At 51.2% G+C, this 19,419-nt stretch overlaps 6 protein-coding genes across 6 annotated transcripts; 1 reads left to right on the top strand and 5 right to left on the bottom strand.

Annotated features, from left to right (window-relative positions):
• Positions 1-9: 9 nt before the first annotated feature.
• On the bottom strand, positions 10-3,101 carry Pmar_PMAR026536 (DNA polymerase delta catalytic subunit, putative; the record flags this gene model as incomplete). Its single annotated transcript, XM_002773240.1, has 16 exons — positions 10-111; positions 261-404; positions 452-613; positions 658-726; positions 774-873; positions 928-1,133; positions 1,425-1,565; positions 1,610-1,703; positions 1,790-1,898; positions 1,950-2,081; positions 2,130-2,244; positions 2,288-2,379; positions 2,428-2,563; positions 2,607-2,793; positions 2,839-2,915; positions 2,973-3,101. The coding sequence occupies 16 exons, from the start codon at positions 3,099-3,101 to the stop codon at positions 10-12; spliced, it is 1,995 nt and encodes a 664-aa protein (XP_002773286.1).
• A 328-nt stretch (positions 3,102-3,429) lies between these two features.
• On the bottom strand, positions 3,430-3,646 carry Pmar_PMAR026535 (hypothetical protein; the record flags this gene model as incomplete). The annotated part of the gene is made up of 1 exon (XM_002773239.1): positions 3,430-3,646. A coding segment is annotated over one exon (217 nt), but the record flags the coding sequence as incomplete, so codon positions are not given.
• Positions 3,647-3,731: 85 nt separating this feature from the next.
• On the bottom strand, positions 3,732-4,334 carry Pmar_PMAR026534 (hypothetical protein; the record flags this gene model as incomplete). The annotated part of the gene is made up of 3 exons (XM_002773238.1): positions 3,732-3,845; positions 3,883-3,999; positions 4,179-4,334. 3 exons carry the CDS (start codon positions 4,332-4,334, stop codon positions 3,732-3,734), a joined length of 387 nt encoding a protein of 128 aa, XP_002773284.1.
• An 81-nt stretch (positions 4,335-4,415) lies between these two features.
• Pmar_PMAR026533 (hypothetical protein) lies at positions 4,416-4,674 on the bottom strand (the record flags this gene model as incomplete). Its single annotated transcript, XM_002773237.1, has 1 exon — positions 4,416-4,674. A coding segment is annotated over one exon (259 nt), but the record flags the coding sequence as incomplete, so codon positions are not given.
• A 1,500-nt stretch (positions 4,675-6,174) lies between these two features.
• On the bottom strand, positions 6,175-14,118 carry Pmar_PMAR026532 (ccr4-not transcription complex, putative; the record flags this gene model as incomplete). Its single annotated transcript, XM_002773236.1, has 44 exons — positions 6,175-6,282; positions 6,334-6,427; positions 6,474-6,539; positions 6,582-6,659; positions 6,707-6,826; positions 6,877-7,034; positions 7,093-7,206; positions 7,253-7,381; positions 7,431-7,556; positions 7,607-7,730; positions 7,821-7,927; positions 7,963-8,055; positions 8,132-8,242; positions 8,286-8,346; positions 8,399-8,526; positions 8,579-8,734; positions 8,780-8,836; positions 8,880-8,948; positions 8,996-9,100; positions 9,151-9,282; positions 9,343-9,499; positions 9,550-9,676; positions 9,725-9,821; positions 9,876-10,031; positions 10,085-10,219; positions 10,268-10,525; positions 10,571-10,690; positions 10,778-10,933; positions 10,983-11,087; positions 11,138-11,240; positions 11,289-11,439; positions 11,492-11,983; positions 12,028-12,151; positions 12,198-12,401; positions 12,447-12,605; positions 12,655-12,747; positions 12,798-12,908; positions 12,957-13,073; positions 13,123-13,336; positions 13,387-13,505; positions 13,554-13,635; positions 13,680-13,784; positions 13,851-13,960; positions 14,008-14,118. 44 exons carry the CDS (start codon positions 14,116-14,118, stop codon positions 6,175-6,177), a joined length of 5,742 nt encoding a protein of 1,913 aa, XP_002773282.1.
• Positions 14,119-14,675: 557 nt separating this feature from the next.
• Pmar_PMAR026531 (hypothetical protein) lies at positions 14,676-17,990 on the top strand (the record flags this gene model as incomplete). The annotated part of the gene is made up of 8 exons (XM_002773235.1): positions 14,676-14,738; positions 14,792-14,959; positions 15,055-15,132; positions 15,179-15,324; positions 15,366-17,103; positions 17,149-17,262; positions 17,310-17,658; positions 17,866-17,990. The coding sequence occupies 8 exons, from the start codon at positions 14,676-14,678 to the stop codon at positions 17,988-17,990; spliced, it is 2,781 nt and encodes a 926-aa protein (XP_002773281.1).
• Between the last annotated feature and the right edge of the window lie 1,429 nt (positions 17,991-19,419).

Below are 19,419 nucleotides of genomic sequence, written 5' to 3'. Positions count from 1 at the left end.
GCCGTGACGCTACTGCTGATCTCCAAGCAAGGCATCATCCCCACGGTAGCGCCAGTGAAACATAGACAGATTAGCTGACACCTTCAATGCCAATTGACGACCGTTCAGAACCTGGATCAGGCACAGAGTTCAGATGATAATATAAACATACTTCCAACACTTCAGTTGTTACCCACACTCCGTTCGAACGACATTGAATGCAGCGGTGAAGAATAATATGATACAAACCGTATATTTCATGGCTGCCTCTAAGTACTCACCATCTTCTTCAGAGGGTCGGTAGCTTGAGCCATTTCCTTCTTAGCTCGTTTCCTGGCCTGCAACAGTTCCTCCAAAACCATTGGCAGGAGGCCCTTCCGAACACTCTGCTTCACAAATAGATGCCCACAAGGAGTTCGGGTGACCTAACAGTGAACCGCATACAATTCAATACTAGCACGGCAGAGCCCACATCTCCTTCGTCTCCTTCAGTCAGATTCTCCCTCTGCGCAACCGATGGCTGAACAAGTGTAGAGTAGCACAGGTTATGAGCCTGCATGATACTCGGATACAGTGACGCGAAATCGAGTGTCGCAATGGGATTCTGGTAGAACCCCGTTGACGGGTCCAGGACCTGAGCCATCTCCCTTGACGTACACAAAACAAGTGTTAGCTTACTGTAGCGCCCTCATATTCGCCACCTGGACTTGATTTCTGCGCAGGTATGACATAGCCGTGAGATCGGGCCTAATGATCGTTGTTTCATTGGAGGTAACGACGTTGGCACATCCCACCTTCCTGAACAGCTGCGAGGCAACCTTGATCATCTGCCCTCTAGTGAGCAGGTAGTTGATGGGCACTCCTGTCACACGGGCCATTTCCGTGTAGTTGTACCTACCCCATACATCGGTTCGTCGCCCATAGCTTCACTCAGATGGATGAACTCACATGCAGACAAGTTTGTTCATGAGCCGTAGTGGGAGAAGGGCGTCCTTCAAGCAGTACACCGCCAGCCGCTTGCGTGTCTCTGGCGTGCCTTTCTGCAGGTCTCCAATGATGGAATAATGCACGTCCTCCTTCTGTTCTCCTAGGAACTCAGCCGATACTGCGTTGAGAGAATAACTCCGCAACTTATGCTCTCGCTGCATCACAATCTGATTACCACGCTTCGCGGAAGGTCTCAAAACTTTAATAACAAGACCGCCCCTCTCCCACATTTCCCTTCACATTGCTATATCAAAAGCTAAGGTTCTATCTTTTCTCAGTTAGGTACAAAGCAACGCGGTGATCGTCGCTAATGCCAATTCGTAGCCGATATTGCGTGAATCTTGCCCTATCGGTGGGATACAATGTCGATGCTGATCTGTCAGGAATAGCTGGCCCTTGTCATCAAGAAGTTGATCCTCAACATAGCCTATCTAGATCTCCCACGAGGATGATCTCACCAGCATATCGAACTGCACTCTGCCTTCTATATTAATGTCCTTATTCTCCCGCCGTCCCAAGGCACGACTTTCGAACACTGAGTCCTTTACTTTGGAGGCCACACCTCTCAAGCGGCCGAGATATTCAAATGGAGGGTGAACCTTATGAAAAGGGAGCTGATCCTTTTGAAGATCTGAACTGCTACCTTCAAATGAGCTGATCTGTCCAGCAAATAAGGGAAATCGAAATTGATGATGTTGTAACCAGTGACGACATCAGGATCAACCAGGACCATATACCTATCCAAAGTGAACTTGTCCGTACGGGAATCACAACGGACCGAAATAATACACACTGGCCAAAGTAGAAGAGTCAGGATACTCACTGTTGGAAACTCGAGAGGAGGTCCTTTTCACTTTGGAAAGACACCACTGTAGCATCAGCGATGTCCGCACAAGTGTCCAAGGTCCACACCACCTTATGCTTCTGCTCAGCTGAGAGGGACATCAACTGCTACTATGAATAACACCTTTTCCTGACCCTACTTCCTTCCTGCATCACAGCAGCTATTTGGATCACTGGGGCCACGTCGGGCGTTGGGAAGCCTTTACCGTGCTCAGAGACACACTCAATGTCGAAAGAGACGACACGTAGAGGGGCCAGTGCCATCCAATCACCTTAATCGAGGAGCATCGACCGCCATGTGTTCAGCAGTATCATCTCACCTTCTGCCATGTGACCTATTATCTGCCTGTAGTCCTGCACATCTACCTCTATCTGGCACGTGCTTACCCTATCACTGTCAGTACGAGGAGTGTATGACCCAGCGGGGAGTTCAACCTGGTATTCATAGACTGAAGACAGCAGTGAGTGAGGGCCTCACCCAGGAGCCCCCTCCAATATCGTTGTCGATCATGAACCGAAGTGGATACGGAATGTTGGTTTCGAAGGTCGTGCAGTTCCACAAGGCATCCCCTGAAATGGCAGGAGAGCTGAGATAACCACAGACTTCCACGAATCAACCTTGGAGGACAGGGATGCCTCTTTCCAGCACTCCTCGAGAGGTCGATATGAATTTGGGAAGTGCCACTGTCACTCGGAAGTATTCACTTGCCGTGTCCCGACCGGTCCATCCATTGAGGTTCTCCCGGACCACGATCTGATCAGTCCAGTCCCAGAGGGAGAGACCAAGTGCAAGTTACCTCTACACTGGTCACCAGCTGCTTGCACCGACTCCCAGAGGCCGTCTGTGAGCCGCGGAGGGCCGATTCGAGGCGCGTCTGAAAGCGCTCGCAGTCAACCGTCTGGTCTGGTCTCGGACAGTAGAAGTAGGGGAGGAAACCGTGAATGTGGCACATGAGTGAATTGCCTGTAGCGGTGACCCCGAACCTGGAATAGACACATAGATGATGGAATTTAGGTGACTTTACTCACATTCGGATCACTGGTACTTCTCCATTTTGAATCGGATCGCATGCTCGAGGGGCCGCGGAGTAGTTATCAACATCTACCTGAACACTCGCTGCGTCACCGCGCCACAAAAGTACCCCTAGTGCGAAGACTCTCACTTGCATGAAAGCCAATGACTTTGTCAGAGCATCAGCCGGCACAGGTTTCCGTTTCCACTCCTCAGCCAGACTAGGGTCAAGGCCCCCACAAGTGCGTAGACGCTTCACGGCTGGCGGGGATAGATCCATAGAGACTGAATCAAAATGCCCTAGGTTGCAGGTTCGAATCCCACAGCCTGCATATTGACCTGGCAACTAACTCAAGACTGCTCTTCTTATACCAAGATGCATTTCATGAGCTCTTGCAACCCATAGTACGTTGGTGATAATAATTTCTACATCGCTACATCCTAACAGCTCCCTCCCGTGAAACGAAGATTCCTCTTTAGCATGTGATCCCTCAGCACAGAATCGGTCCAACCCTCGTTCCTGTCCGGGTCCCGTCCACTCCTGCTACTGTCGCTGTCGCTAATGGCCTCCTCCCACACACTAACCCGATCCCTATCACGCCGCCCACCTCGCTCCAACGTCTCTGGCTGAGTAGCATCAAGAACAATTGGTCGTGAGCTTTGACTGAGTCGGAGGGCTGAAGCACGGCCCGATTGACGACGCAGATGTGAGCGAACGAAGTTTTCAACAGAGAAACCCCCACAGGATTCCTCGCTGGCCACTGACTCCCTCAAGCCACGTCGAAGTCGTCGCCTCTCGTGCTGGGGTTGGATAGCACGGCCCATAGAAGAACGGGTCCGATGGGCTACCGGGGACTGCCGCCCCGTTATAGAAGAGGACGAGGAGGAGGACGTCGATGAAGAACTGCACTCAGTTGGTGTGTTCGATCGACTGGTAGATCTCCGCTGCAGTCGGAGGGAGCGTCGGGGAGGTGGGGACGTGGTCACTGACTCTAGCATGGCTTGCTGGCACTCCGGACAGAACCTACGACCACTTATATATAACCTCATGCATCTCTCACGTACCAGTCGTCCAGAGGCACTGAGGTGAGCCGTGGGCGCAAACAGAAGGTATGGTAGCCTCTATCGCACATCTCGCAAATCAGGAGGGCATTTTCAGCAGTCCCTTCTCGACATACCTACAGTGAAGAATATCACTCCTATCACATCACAGACCTCAGAGGCCTTCGCCATAATGAATGTAGTGAAGAAATCAACCGGTAGTTTAATTTACTCACAGGAAAATTAGCTCTTGAGAACGCGTGGTTTCAAGTCGCGTTATCCGATATTCTCACTGAAAATGATATGTTATTCGTACCTCACAAACAAGGTCATTATAGAGCTGCCGTAGTTCTCCGTCCTCCCCAGGAGGCGTGACGAAATCCTCAGGCCGCATATCCTTCTTCTTCACTCGTACTAGGCCCAAAGGACCTTCGATGGCACTGAATAGTAGATACTCACTGTTTCCAGTCATGAACATCGCGACTACAACCGGGGGTTGAGCCAACGTGTGGGGGGCCAAGAGGACCGGGAAGACCTTCCAAGCCCTGCCTACCGCGTTATATTGCCTCGGACCACTTTGTGCTTCCGTATGCAGCCGAATCTTCCCTTACACAGAGGACAGAGATTCGTCGCTTTCGACCACTTGAATATGCAGTCGAAACAGAAACGGTGAGGGCAGCTGGGCTCAGCACTAGAAGGCCCAACATGCAATGTACCGACTATCGAGCCTGGTTCTGCTGGACAGAGACATATGGCACACTCTATACAGTTGTTGCCTTCGTTCGGGGTCGGCGGAGCTGCAGGAGGGCAACCTATAGGGGAGAACCCTACGGACGACTATGTATACGGGAATATGATCACAACGCGTCTCAGACAACCGAGCGAACGGTGCCACAATACTACCCTGATTCTCGTTGGGTGATGGTGGTACCGGTATTTCCACCTGTGTTGCATCCATAAGATCGATGTAAGATATTTCAGATGACCGGCGCCGGCGCTTGGCTGGGTGCTCTCTGGGGGATTCACCAAGCCGATCCGGTGACAGATTCCACTCTTGTGAAAGTCGGGGATTACGACGTGATATGGCTTCTACAAATCCTACCTGAAACCCAAAAATTATCAACCTGCAGTGCTTCGCTCCGCTTGAACAGTTCCATGGCTACCACACTGATGCCCCTACGTCAAGCCTATCCCGTATCAACCCGACTTGCTGCATTCTCCTCCTCCCATCATCCCGTGGGGTCCGCACTATCTGTCCCGTGAATCCCGCCGAGTACGATGAGCGGAACGGATCGGGTCGTGGCCAATGCCAGCCTCTGGAGTTAGGAATAGTGCTGGACATGAGACGACTCGACTACGGCAACAATAGGTGATTCCTAGTGGGCAAAATGACTTCCCTCTGCTACAGAACCATTAGGGCACTCAATACTCAACCAAGCCAACTAGTGTGATGTAAACCACATCAGTCGTGATCTCATGGCTTCATGACCAGGTAGCACTGGTCAGCTCCAACCGAGACGAGCTCCTCACCGTCCACACAGAAACAGATGATGCATTGTGCCGCAGCTCCTCTGGATGGGTGCTAACGAGCCGGCCAGGAAGAAGGCTGTCTGTTGTCAGACAGAACACACCTGAGCGGAAGCTACCAGTTCTTCCTTCCCTCATCGTGATAGCTCAAACATTTAACTTCGTCCCAAAGCCCAGCCAAGACCATCCTGATTGCTTCGGGCTGCCTCCAGTCCCAGAAAATCAAGTGGGCTTTTATTAACTCCTCTCGGTCACAACAGAGCCGCCATCGACTAGAGAGCCGGTCTCACTAGCCCTGCTTGTTCGGCTCGTGCCGATAGTTCACAGTAACACTCAGCAGTCATCGACATCAGCACTGTACCAGCAGTGTCGTAGGCCGTCATGATGACCCACTAAAACGAGACTGGCCAATGCAGGAGACTCCAACCACACGAACATACCGTCCCTCGCATCACTGACATACTCGCCTCCACTCAACCTTTCACATAGACTACGAATTTCAGTCGACGTTTGTCATTAGATGAAAATGAGCCGCCCATCCACAGTCCCCCAGTGACCAACACAAGGGAGAAGGAAGTAGTCTAGAAAATACAGCGTGTAGAGGTTTAAGCAACTCGAACAGAGGTATCTCTGGTAATCACAGTGGATGCTGCTCATATGAAGTCAACAAGCAAAACTTATCCGTCATTCTACTTGGGAAAATAGGGAGGATGATCAGTATTAGATCCTCTATAAGTATACAGCAATCGTATCTCTACCATCAGCAGGAAGGTCCTCATTACAACTTACGCTCGATTGGAGGCCACAGCCTGTTGCGAGCCTGGGGAAGGGAGAGTGGCCACACACGTCATGGCAACCGTGCGGAACAGCTTTTCAATATCGGGGTTTTGCATCTGCCCAGAATATAAGTTAGAAATGAAACGATGCAGACGAGGTAGACTTACGAACGGGTGTTCCCAGAAACGATATCGAGGATTCTTAACCAACTCGATGAAAGTAATCAACAGACCCCAAGGATGCGGACGTCGGACGATCAACCTGAGAATGGCCAATGGAAGAGGTAAGCCGAAAGTGAGCAACCTACCGCTCGAGAAGAATCCTGGCTATCTGCTCACGAACCGATGCAACGGGCGCATCACCAAACAAGTTCCTGAGGCAGTGATGGTACTACGGCAAGACACCCCCCACTTACAAGATGAGACAACTGAAGTAGTGAGTGTGAGAGTTGGGGAAACGCAGGAAGTTGACAATGGTCGAAAGGAAGATGTATCTGATACAATACAAGTGTCATTGCCGTAATGAAACGGACGAACCGACCTTCCCTCAGGATCGAGATTGCAAGCCATGAACATCAAGATCTCCACTTGAACGTTGCCGCCAACCTTAACTGCTTGCTCATAGGTTGGACAGACGATAGGCAGACGAATACCAATATACCTTCACAATGAGAATAACGACCATAAGAATGCTACAAGACTTGTTATTACTCGACTAGAGCCGTCATCACTGTATGGTTGTATCCCACTGGGCCCTGGAGGCGTTTCTTCAGCGTATCCAAAAGCGACCGATCTCGGACCTTAACGTACTCGTCTATCAGCTGTAAAAGGCCCGCTTGCTCCAATACAGTAGTCTCCGGCAACAAAAGCTACATAGCACACGAAAATTCAAGTGGAGTGTGGATCAGAACACTATGATGATATTACCCTTGGCGTTATCCGCATGTCCGGGAGAGTGTCTACTTGAAGATCCAAAGCGAACGGGTCGGGTAGCTTCATTCCCCTAGGGAAGGCACACAGTATCATATTCTTAGCTTGAACCTACGACAAAGCATCCAGCCAACCAACCTCAAAATAATACTCTTACGCAGTTCTCGGGGAGCTCACTGACGAGACCGAATTGGAAGTCCGAGAGAAACTCTGGGTAGTCTTCCTGGATCGCCGTCATCCATATCTTCAACAGACCAGTGTAGAGGACCTTGATCGGCTCCGGAACCTACCACACTTCCGCTACATCAGAGCACGCACCCCCATCATGCTTCTACCTTTCGTGCAAGGCCGTCTTCGAGCGGCGTCTCCTTGCTATTCGACAGATAAGGTACTATGAAACGAAGTAGCTGCTGAATCAGCCGGGAAGCCGCCAACCATCCCCGCTGACCGCGAACTTGCATCTGGGGATGCACAGAGTGAGCATGCGTGCGATGAGAAAATGATCACTCACCAGACGAGGGAAAAATTTATCGTCAGTTAACAGAGATGCCCAGCCGAAAACGAACTGTGGTACTTGTCCCGGACCAACCCATGAAAGAGTCTTAGCAAATGCGGACAGAATAGCACACAAGTACCTGACACAGCGGAGCATAAGTCTCGAATTCAGCAGAACGGTTCAGAAGTATCGTCATCGAAGATCTATTTACTGCATATCGATGGCTTACTTCTCGCTGAGAGGGTCGATCGGTTGAGGGCCGCGCAGAGCTTCCTTATACTGGACCTCTCGAGACACTCGGGCATCCAAACAACCCTGAAGTCGTATCGAGTGATACTGATACGAGAAACACTACTGGAGATTGATCTCACCTGGAGCAGCTCAGAGATCATCCTGGTGTAGAAACGCTGATTGAACTTATCGCCACTGGCGTTGGCATCAGTCCATATATGTCGGGATATCATCTGAAACCACAGGACTATTTACAGCGGAGCGAAGCACTTCATGTTATAGAATTTATATTCAGTCAACCATTAGTACCTCAAGGGCCTTGTGTAGCATCCTTATAGCGTTATACTCTACCGTACTAGACACCGGCATAGGAGAATCCCCTCCTTCTACTGGTCGGGTGGGATCCAGAGTGAGAAGGACCTGATGTGAAATATTTCTCGCCTACAAGAAGGAATCCACTTACCACTAGCGAAGCGAAGCAGTCGATGGCGTCAAACTTCAATTCTGTCTCGTGAGTAGATTTTCTGAGTATTGGAAAATCAATATTCTACTACTCCTCGGGCTGGCTGCCCTTACTCGGGATTCTCGCTGTCCCTATTTGCATCAGCGGTCTCCATAGTAGCCAAATCCACAACATGGCTGAGGACTACAGCCAGGAAGCTTGGGAACCAACTTGGCTGGTCATTAGTCCCGACAGGTCGCCCCTGATAACGAGAGCGACCAGTACATGGTCAACAGCGGAGCGGTGCTCCTTACCTTCGAAATGAAGTACTCGTTGAGGTAGTTTATCTTCAAGCGTTTGAGCTCGTCCTTAGTACTCGGCAACTCGCATGGGAGATTGGCCTCCTTCGACGTCTTCTTCCGCCATGCATCAAAAGCGTCGATATACGATGCCTTGGTAGCCTCCGGGACCTGGCATCAAGACTGCCATGCCCCCCGTCACCTGAATACACCTACATTGTCCACCAGCGACTTGGTGCTACTAGGAGGCTGTAGCTGCGACGATGGAGGCACCTAAGACGAAGCATTCGAACTAAGTGTCCACAGAAAGACCTACGTGTATCGCAAGATAGTGGATAGCCTCTGGCGGTACAGCGTTCTGAGGTGCCTTGTTCAGCGTGAGGGCCTGATGTGGATGATGGGAAGATCCTGTCTGAGGTGCGGACGTACTACCCTTCTGTATTGTAATACCCTGTCTGGGTATAGAACCTGGGCCGAATGCTTGCAAGCCTCTACAAACTGTGCCGTCGTCATTGCCAATTGCTTCTCCAATGTACTCTACCAAACACATGATGATAAAACTCCCAACACTATGCCCAGGTCCCTACCAAATGAGATCCCGGATGTTGCATCTGCTCTCTAAGGCGGAGGCCAATCCTCTGGATAACCTCAATGGAATGCACCCAGCTCTGAACTGTCGATATACGCATCTTGTTGAGGACCAGCTGGAGGAAGGTAACCTACCAACAATGGAAAATATTCAAAGTCAACTGCCTCTAGGCCCCCTCTGAAAGCATTACCACAAACATAGTGTTCTGTGGCGACTTGTACTCCGTCAAAAGCCTTTGTAGAATAGTGTCAACTTCGGACTCCTTCACCAAAGAGTAGCGATGACCCCGCACAGACCAGCTGGAGGGCCTGCCTCTGAGCCTCTGTGTTGCGAAGGGAGTTTGACCACTGAACAAGGAGAAGCAAAATAATTTCGTGGCGCGTGACGAAATTCTCACTAATACTCCGAAGTATGGCCTAGCAGCTTCCTATGCAATAGCTCAACGCAGAAGGCCAACAAGGGCGTCTGTACTACTCGCAAGGCGGTATCCTCACTAGAGGCTCCAACAGTTTGCAATACCACACCTGCAAAAACATGGATGAATCAGAACGGTATGGGGATCTGTATATTACCAAGCATGGCCAAGTGGATCTCCAGGCGGACATGTGCTTCTGTGACGTGACTCTGTGACCACTGTAGCTGTTGTTTGATCGCTACTGCTGCTGCCGCCTGAGATAATGAAGACATACAATAAGCTTTTGGTAGTTTCCCACTGCATCCTACATCAGTCTTAGTCTTCTCAGCCAGCACGTTGACTCCAACGTACATGGCGGCCAACTGGTCGAACTTGCGGTTCATCTCTTTCAATACATGAGAGACCACCACAGTTGCCAGGCCTGGGTCATGCTTGAGGATCTCATCGAGGTTCTTCAACAACAACTACAGAAAAGGAGGATTCCTCTCTGGAATAGAAGTTTGCTCAGGTCAACTACCTGCCATCCAGTGAGACCAGCGCTAGGAGCACTAGCTTCTTCTGATGGTGCGGTAAGGCTGCATAGACCAACCAAAGCATAGAAACTGTCCAGCTGTGGCCGTTGAGTATCACTAATCTCGGGCATAGTCAGAACCTACAGTCCAACAATCCGGAAGCATCAGGTAAAGTATAGACCAACTACCCTCTCGTTGGTAGCGGCACGAGCGATAACCTCCTCCAGACCGGTGGTTAGTAAGATCTTTGTGAACCGCCATACCTTCCCTTGAGGACCCTCCGTGGGTAGGGACTCGAGCTGATGGACCGCACCCGAAGCCTGCCAGGAAGTCCATGGTGCCCCTCGCTCCCAGCCATACATTACCTGTGCATGCAGCTGCTTCACAATGCTTTGGACTTGAACCAGTGATGGTAATGCTGGTGGCTGAGGGGCGCTGGGCTGCATCTGTTACACAAAAATTTCCCATCAAGTTGGCGGTGTTTCTGCTACTACTCCTGGGGGAGCTCCAACGATCCTGCGCTGGATATCCGCAGGAACCGCTCCACTCATTGGAGGGGGCACACCGCCCGTGGCCGGGGGCCTCACTTTGGTCAAGAAATCCCGATACACCTAAGCACCATCCGACTGCTGTTCAATACAGACATCCCCACTGTGGCATGTACATGCAGTTCACCCGACCAACTACACTGTACTTACCCTCAGCTCTCTAGCTGGCAATGGTCCTGGTCTCGGTCTCAAACTGCTGGGCAGCGAGTTAGGCCAGGTCCCACTAACATCATAGAACTCCGAGTCCACGAACTGAGGACCGCTGGGACCGTATTTCTCCCTGTGCCTCTGGCGCGCCTCATAGGCCTAATAAAGTGATGCCGTCCTAGGAGCGGGAGGGGTCTCTTGAACTCACCGGCTGGAAGACTACATCTATCTCCTTAACTGCCCTTTCACAGACTATTCTCTCAATAAGTTGACATCCGAGTTCCAAGTTGTCGGTGGTTACGGTAGAGATGACCTGCATATCATAGCACTGCGTTCCGGAGGGAGTGACCTAAAGTTCCTCACCTGCTCGATGAGAGCGTTCTCTTGATAGTCCTGTGGGGGCGCGGCATTCCCAGGATTGAGAAGAGCCTTGAGATGGTTGGTCAAAGAAAGTCGGAGTGGCTCCCTGACATTAACATCCTTGGACCCTCTATAAGAATATGGAGAGTACTACCGGCAAGTGACAAGAGCCAAAGCACCAGCAAGGTTAGAGACCATCAGCTGAGCTGCCTTCCTGACCACTTGCTCGTCCGGCTCCATCGCCAAGTCCTTGAGCACGACCTGCTTAGTCGTCAGAGTCGCTATTGATACACTACGCTCGACGACTGAAAAGCGGTATCAAGGCATTACTATCTAACAGCCGAGTAGCATCCCTACCAGCAGTGACTATGTCCCTTATAGCCCGGTCCATCGCCAACGGCACTATGGGTTTCAACTTAGGCTGGAGACGGAAGAGTTCCACATTGGGATCTATGATCACCAGACTGGGCAGATTAGGAAGGATGAAGCCTTCATTGTCTCCTGCAGGAGCAGCAGCAGCAGGAGAGCTCTTTGCCTGTGCCGCAAAGGAGCTCGCTGGTTGCATAGATGCCACCGAGGGTACAGGAATTGGTGGTGCGCCCATGGGTTGCTGAGCGGCAGCCGGGACAGGGGACATCCTGGGCTGTGGTGGAGAAGTTGCTGCCACCTGACCCTGCTGCCACAAGTTGGCCATGTTCATAGCATTGGCAATGCGTTGAGAAAAGTCAACTTGGGGGGAGGGACCTCCAGGGTGGCCCGCTGGTGGAGGTATGCCAACTGCTGGTCGAGGAGTCGGTTCCGTACGACCCACTGCGAGCGGGTGAGGGCCCTTGGAGACATCCGGAGAGCCTAATACCAAACAGTTCTTGTCACGCGCCACGAAATTGTCATACCTTCAGGCATGGTCCTTCCCGCCAAGAGGTCTGTCTTCTTATACTCCCGGAAGGACGGGGACAAGTCCAACTTCTTCGCTAGGAGCTCTATCTCGAACACCAAGTTCGTCCGAAGATTTGGGATCTACCAAAACAGTCCATCCCAACCATCGGACAGCAGCATCCCTCACATCGTGGATTTCTGCCAGCAGACTGAGCTGAGCGTTACTCCAGGGGTTCGGCGGCCTGTACGTCCGTGAGTCCTTCAAAGACTCCAAAATTTTACACGCCAAAGGGAGAGTGGCAGTAAGGCGGCCACTGGAGTAAGAGTCCAACAACAGCTGCTTCAGGTCAAGGTCCTTCGCCTTAAGGGCGCGGTTCCGTCCAATAGTAATCTAAAGGGATCCCTCTCAAGATGAATACGACCCTGCAGCACTTACACTGCCCAGCCAGGTGCCTAGGTTCTTGAGAGCTGTCCTATGAGCTGGTGAGACTACTGCCATGTCCAGAGCATCATCCGAAAGAAGCAAATGTAACAGAGTGAATGTGCTCTGAGTGACGAAGTCAATGAGCTTATTCTGGCCTAAGGCGTCCAAAAACTGAGAATAAAAACTTCAATGGTGAGCTGATCGATCGGAAGTTTCCTACCTTCAAAAACAAAGGCTGGAGGTTAACCTCCTTGGCTACGCGGCTCTTGACCATGTACATCGAAAACCACTGGAAATACTCAGGTTTGAGATTCTAAGGGAAAATCAACATCCTGAAGAGCGGCGTATGAAGCAGCTAAGCACCTCTCTGAGCTCCGCCGCTTTCTCCCGCAGATTCTGAGGAGTAAGCGCGTTGAAGGTCTGCATTGTTAGGTCGCAGAACCAATCAGGGGGGATGGCAATACCAGCCATAGCCTAAAGGCAGGACCCTAGGACCATACAGAACACGTGGAGCATGCCCACCTTTTCATCCGAGAGTATCCGGTCAACAGGGATGATCACTGGCTGTGACGGCTCCTGGGACCCGCCACGCGACTCTGGCGAACTGCTCCTAGCTTTCTCAGGAACTGCGGCAGCCGGCTGACGAAAGATAATGAGGTGACGATAAAAATTCCAAAGCTGATAGTACCAGTTCTCTGCGAGGGGGCGGCATCGGTTTGCCGGCCTTGAATGCAGCAACCCTAGCAGCGTGGAGCTCCCTTTCCTCCTTCTCCTGTAATGGTGGAGGATAGAGCTCGGGCGCTGGGGGCAGGTGAATCCACTGTTGGAGCAATAATGAGTGATCAATCACTGGCCTGTCGCGGTACTCAGCCGGGATGGCGTTGAGCAGCTCCACGAGATAGCTAATGGAAAACGATAAGTGGGAAACAAAGAGGACCGCTGAAGGTGCTACTCGTAGTAGTCTGGGTAGCAGCTTTTGAACTGAGGCCCTACTCCTCGCTCAGCCACCAAGGCAGCACACATCTGCGGCCAACGAGCTATGCGGTCCAAGAACTGTTCTACAATAAGCACCTGACGATGGGCAGAGGTAGAGGAGAAGTGAAAGAGGTGTGGTATTACGCCAAAGCGGAACATTCGGGAGTACGGCGGTCTCTTGAGGGAATCTAGGATGACCCTCATGCAAATCTGCAAAGGGGTGTACCTACACCGGCCCGATAACTCCTCCAATTTCCATTCAGGAGCTACTCTTTGGTCTCCAGAATGACTTTTTTGTGGACTTGAGAGACCAAGTCAAACCGCAGTAGTTGCCCGATCAATTCCGCAGTGATGCGAAGCTCATTCGAGGGATATCTAACGGATGGTATCTTCAACACCCATGAAGGGCACGCGGAGCTCCATGTTGACCACCTCTAGTACCTTGTGATGAACCTAAGCTCGTCGCACAGATTCACAATCATGTGCTCAAAAATCTGACGGTTCGTCGGCGGCGTCCCAACATCAGGTTCGCGCGAGAATTGTAACATCATCTGAATCCAACCAATTCGTCTCCTTTTGAATCCTCCGGCATCCCTACGTTAACCAAGTCTTGTGTACTCATCTCGCCGTTATAAAGCCGATTAAACAGCTTATTAACGGTGTCCTCGAGAGGGTTAGAGGAGTTCTGGTCCGACGGTGGTTCCGACATGATGCTGGTGCTGCTTCCACTAAAGGGTAGTAGTAGTACAGCTGCCAAAGTGACGTTCCATCCCATAACCCCCACCCTTCCCCCCTGTAGTCAATCCACCCACTAGAACTATAAGCCACTTAAGAAAATACCACTGAGTAAATCATGGCTTCTCTTTCACACTACTCAAAAGCTGATGAGCAGACCAAATACGTGCATTTAGGTCAAATATGTTCGTGCAAAATGTTCGAAATGTTTGACAACAATACGATCATTGGAAAAAATCTCAGACTACACTACGTTGCTCTCAGGGCGTCCTATGGGCTCTGCAAAATGATAATACTAGAAGGTTAATGTTCTCAGTGTGTAGTTCCAGATGGTCTTCCTGAGGGTTGTTCCTTTTGATGTTGAATTTGGGATGATGAGGATCTCTCTGCATCTGCTTAGCAGAATATGATTTAAAAGTTGACATCTACGAATACGGATTGGGGGAGATTTACTGCTGGGGAATTTTCACCAAATCTTACACGAGTTCCACACGAGTGCCTGGTGCTAGGAATTCAGTTTGTCTTCTTACTATGGGACACAAGAAGAAGACCAAGCCGAAGCAACAGCCGGATGGCGATGCCGCTAATGTCGAGGTAATAGGCAATCCCCGGTACTTGCAGCCGTAAGAAGTGGTCGCGCTCCTCAGCAATCTCCAGCACCTACACTGTCAACGCCCGAGGACACCTTGGAGAGGAAGAGTGCCTCTTCCGATTCGTCTGGTGGGTTTGTGATGAGCACAAGTGCTAGGAGAAGGAAGAACAAGCTGCGTAATGAACAGAAGGCCAAGGATGCTGCTGGGGTTGTGACAGTGCCGGTAATATTACTGATGCTCTTATGGGGAATCGAACCGACAATCTATCGATTCGTCGACGCTTTTCTTATCAGTTCGTGTGATTATTACGATTTCAGAGCGAAGCGAACTTGCCAGCCATCCCTACTGAACCAGCAGCCCATTTTGAGGAACTCGCCGCCAAGCTCAAGGAAGAGGTGATTTTCTGCGTTGGGCACCATGTGGGTCATCTGGTCTTCGCAGGCGAGCCTTATGAAGTTAAGCAAGACGGATAGAAGCAGCTCGGACGAGTTCATCCGGAAGTTGGCGCACGTCGTGGAGGCCGAGAGGGCCCGCCTTCAACCGAAGCCTTCTTTTAGAGGAACTGTCCAGCAGTTGAGGCTACAAATGTAGGAAGTGTAATTGGTGTGGTATCACAGGGTTGACTCAGTTACGACTTATCTACAGCACTCGGTTGTTTTGAAAGTACAGATTCGATAGACGCCAAGGAGACTAAGGCTATGCTCACTGAGTTGGAATCCCAGTTCGTACGTTTGGTGGAGCAGGAAGCTTTCCGTTCCTTCCAGCAACGTGTCAATGCCATTAAGAACACTGTAGAGCGACAGCAACAACAGGGTCAGTCAAGGAAGGAGAGCCCGGCCAAGCCGAGCCGACCCCCGAGGGCACCTCAGGACGGTGGGATGGGACGTGTAGCTCATAGGCTGCAGCAAATACTAGGCCTAGAGGAGGTACCGCCACTAGAACAACTGCATACTAAAGAGATCACTAGAGATGCGGGTGTATCGTCTGCTCTGCTCGACGTGCTATTGCCTAATGGTGGCTCTAGTCAACTGGCTCAGAAGTGGGAGAAGGAATATAGGGTATGTCTGCAACCAGTGTTTGGCGAAAAACGGTCTGTGAGAGGAATAAAAGTGACGGGAATCAAGGAGGAAGCCGTAGAAGGCGCGCTGAGGAAGATGGAGACTTTCAACCCGGTGGTGAGCCGTTCCATCAGCCTAGTGCTGCCTGAACATGGAAGTGCTAGTCCTAACGTGTTGAACAGTATCAGGAGGAGGGTCTTCCAGCTGGCCCCTCAGCTCGAGTCGCGTCATGGTGTTGTGATCGTCAAGGATGCTAAGGGGGACTCTGTTACTATATACAGCCCTGAGGCAGAGAAGGTAGATAAGATTGTCGAGGAGCTGCATACTGCTATGAGTGAGCGACCGAGGCCTCGCACTGGTTCGAGTGGTGGGGGAGACCATAAGGAGTTAGGAGGTCGTCGTGGGGAGTTCAGAGACACGTCGCTGAAGCTTGAAGTTGGAATAGCCAAGTGTGTCGTGGGAGACAGGGGAGAAAACATAAGACGGTTGGAGTTCCTGTCCAAGTGCCAGATTCACATCAAAGGCCCTCCACCTGATGCCAATGCTCATAAGAACACTGGTATCGCTCATGTCACTATTCGCGGGGCGAGCGCTAATGACGTCGCTACTGGGCTTAAGATGGTCCGAGAATATGCCAACAGTGTTGGTAAGCGAGTGGTGAAGTGCTCTAATAAGGAGGTTCTGGACAGGCTGTTTGGTGCGGGCCAGGGCGGCCACACCAGCGTGGCAAGCAGGTTTGCCACTATCAGGAGGCAATGTGGCTGTACGATACTGAGGGACTCTGATACAACACTACAAGTGCTTCTACCGTTCAACGACGATCCGACTTTGGAGAAGGAGTTGGATGCCGCGGTGAAGGATATCCAGCATCTGGTCGAAGAGGCTTCTTTGGCCGTTGAGAAAGTACCGGTTTCATCCGAGCATAGCCACATTTGGGAGGATACGGGCAACCTGCGAAGCATTCAGAGGAAGTCAGGGCTCATCCGCTTGACCTTACGGAAAGGCGGGGACGGGCAGGAGGCCCATCTGGAGCTTCTGGGCAATGCTCAAGCGGCTTCCAAGGCGAGAGTGTTGATTGAAAAGCTTATTGATACGAGTGGCACTGCAGAGAGGTTCGAGACTTTGAAGGAGTGCAAGGGTGATGGGGACCTGGCGGAGGCGGTGGTGAATATGCTCAGTGCTAACGGGCAGGCTACATTACACCAGATTGCTCGAGACTCGGGGACTAAGCTTTATGTGGAGGAGAGTGGTGATGGGAAGAATGTGAAGGCAGTTGGTGGACCTACAGAGGTCGCATTAGCGATGAAAGTGAGTACAGGAAAGTGTAAAGTTGGTCACTGTGTTGTCTTTCAGCTACTGCGTCGTGCTGTGGCGGAGCATAAGGCCTTGTTGGCATTGATGACGACAGTGCAGGTTGCCATACCACACGATAAGGTGGCTAGTGTTGTGGGACCATCAGGGAGAACTGTAGTATTAATTTATAGAGTTGCTCAAATCAATTGTAGCTGTCTCAGTTGCATAAAATTCAGAAGTTGACGCTTTGCACGGATGTGCAGTTGAGCAAGAGAGGAGCGGGTGGAGGCGTCAAAGAGAGGTCGGCGGCTGTCTGTGTGATAAGGGGAGCGGAAGAGGCCGTGAAGAAGGCGGAGGCGATGTTGAAGGAGATTATAGAGTCGGGGATGAGTAGCGCCCTCCAGCAAAATGGTGTGGTTGCCGCTGGAGACTCCCCGACTGCTGCCGAGACCAAGTTCGTGGGTGCACGAGATGCCCAGCCACGACTGAGGAACAAAACGCGAGGAAGTGCCTGGGGTGGTGGAGGAGGAGCGGCGGGTGGCGAGGGTGCATCATCGTCCAAGTCGAGAGGTAGGAAGGGTGCTGGTGTATCTGCGGCTATCATTTGAGTGGAAGTTCTCGATGGGGTGGTATGGCAACCCGACGGAATAGAATGCGAACAGACGCATGTCTCAGCCTGAGACTCTCAGGCGATCTGTTCGGCGTAGACATTCTATAGCGAATAAATTGTACACGGTGGAGTTTCATAAACCGTCACTGCGCCACCGCTTGTTTCAGGTGGTGCTGTTGCGAAGGCTGTCAAAAAGGACTTCGTTTTTGACGAGTCTGATTTCCCCGCCCTCCCCGGCAAACCGAAGGAAGAGAAGCCCGCAGAGAGTCTTCGCAAAGACTCGTCAAAGTAGACATCGCGCGCCACGAAATCGCGATTACGTGGTGCTGCTGGTGATTATCATTTATTATTTTTCCATCTCCCGCATCGGGAGTTTACGCCATATCTTAAGCCTTCAATGGGCTGAGGTAGATCTGGGTATAGTGGTAGTGGTGATTATTATAGTGATGATGGCGACAAGCACTTAGAACGCCCCACCTCTGCCTAGCGTTGAAGTGCGTTAATGTCGGGGGCTCCTATGGAAGTGGAATTTTCACTGAAACAATGTCTCGGGTGGAGGGGTATGTGAGTCTGAGTGAAGCGGAGGCTGGCACGGATTCTGGCACCGCTTGAGACCGACTGTGGCGTTGAGAAAAGGCTAGATGAGGCAGTAACTACCTCATTCAGGAAAGCCTCCATCAGGAAAGCTAGCCTAGCTTTCTTGGCATTGCTTCGACAGCTATTACCCTCCATCGTCCCCTCTACGACCCCAACTTCCACAACGGTGCCCTGAGGGCACCGGGCACTGCCCTCGCCTAGTTCCGCCTTGGATTATGTTATACTCCAGCTAAGAAGCAATCTTAAAGAGGACAGCGCTGAAGAGGAACCTCGTGAGCGCGTGACTATACACAGCTTTTATCATATCGCTTTCCCCTTGATTCACTTGTACTACAGCAAGGGTGGACCTGAGAGAAATGAGTAGTGTAGAAGTGAAATAATATGAACTGTGGTTATATAAAGAGATGGGCCCGTATGTTGCATGCTTGGCTCCAATCGCTAGGTGATTAGATACTCGGGTGGAGCCGTATACGTCAGGAATTGATGATGCTACTATGCATGCCTTTAGTGCGACAGGAGGCAAGTACAGACGGCGGGTTCTCAATGTTGTGTCCAACTCAGATCCTGACGAATGTCGATGAAGAAGTGCTGGAAGTTCCAGCCTGGAACTATCGTCCTTCCTTACAGAAGCCGAGCTAGCTGAGGACAAGTGAGTCCGCTCTTTTCTAGTGGGGTAGACCTCATGTGAGGCTTAGTAGGCATGCTACCCACTGCCAAAATGGCAGTGTTGCTGCATAGTACAGTTCCACGAACAAATTTATATTCCAACATACTCAGCTTGAACAACTCTACAAGTGGACTGCCCTTGTGGCTCCGTGGCAATGGATTTCATGGCCGCTACATCCCGGTGCTGTACCGTTTGGGGATCCCTATGTTCCTTACTGAACGTCAAGATGAGAATTTCAACCTCGTACTGGACATCGATGTGAAAATGGGAGCCGACCACAAATGGGAGCACTGCGTTAGAGCTGAGCAGTGTATCGTCGACAAGGATGATGGCACGTCGAGTTCATACTCAGAACCTGCCTTCGGTAAGTTCCGGTTGCATCGTGACTCCGGGATTCCATATGTGTGCAGGTTTTGCCAAGCAAGCCCCATATAGATGCCGTGTTGTTCTCGGTCAG

This window comes from Perkinsus marinus, assembly GCF_000006405.1.
Source record: "Perkinsus marinus ATCC 50983 genomic scaffold scf_1104296959216, whole genome shotgun sequence".
In the NCBI taxonomy this organism is placed as follows: Eukaryota; Perkinsozoa; order Perkinsida; family Perkinsidae; genus Perkinsus; species Perkinsus marinus.
This window is presented reverse-complemented; position numbering and strand designations above follow the sequence as displayed.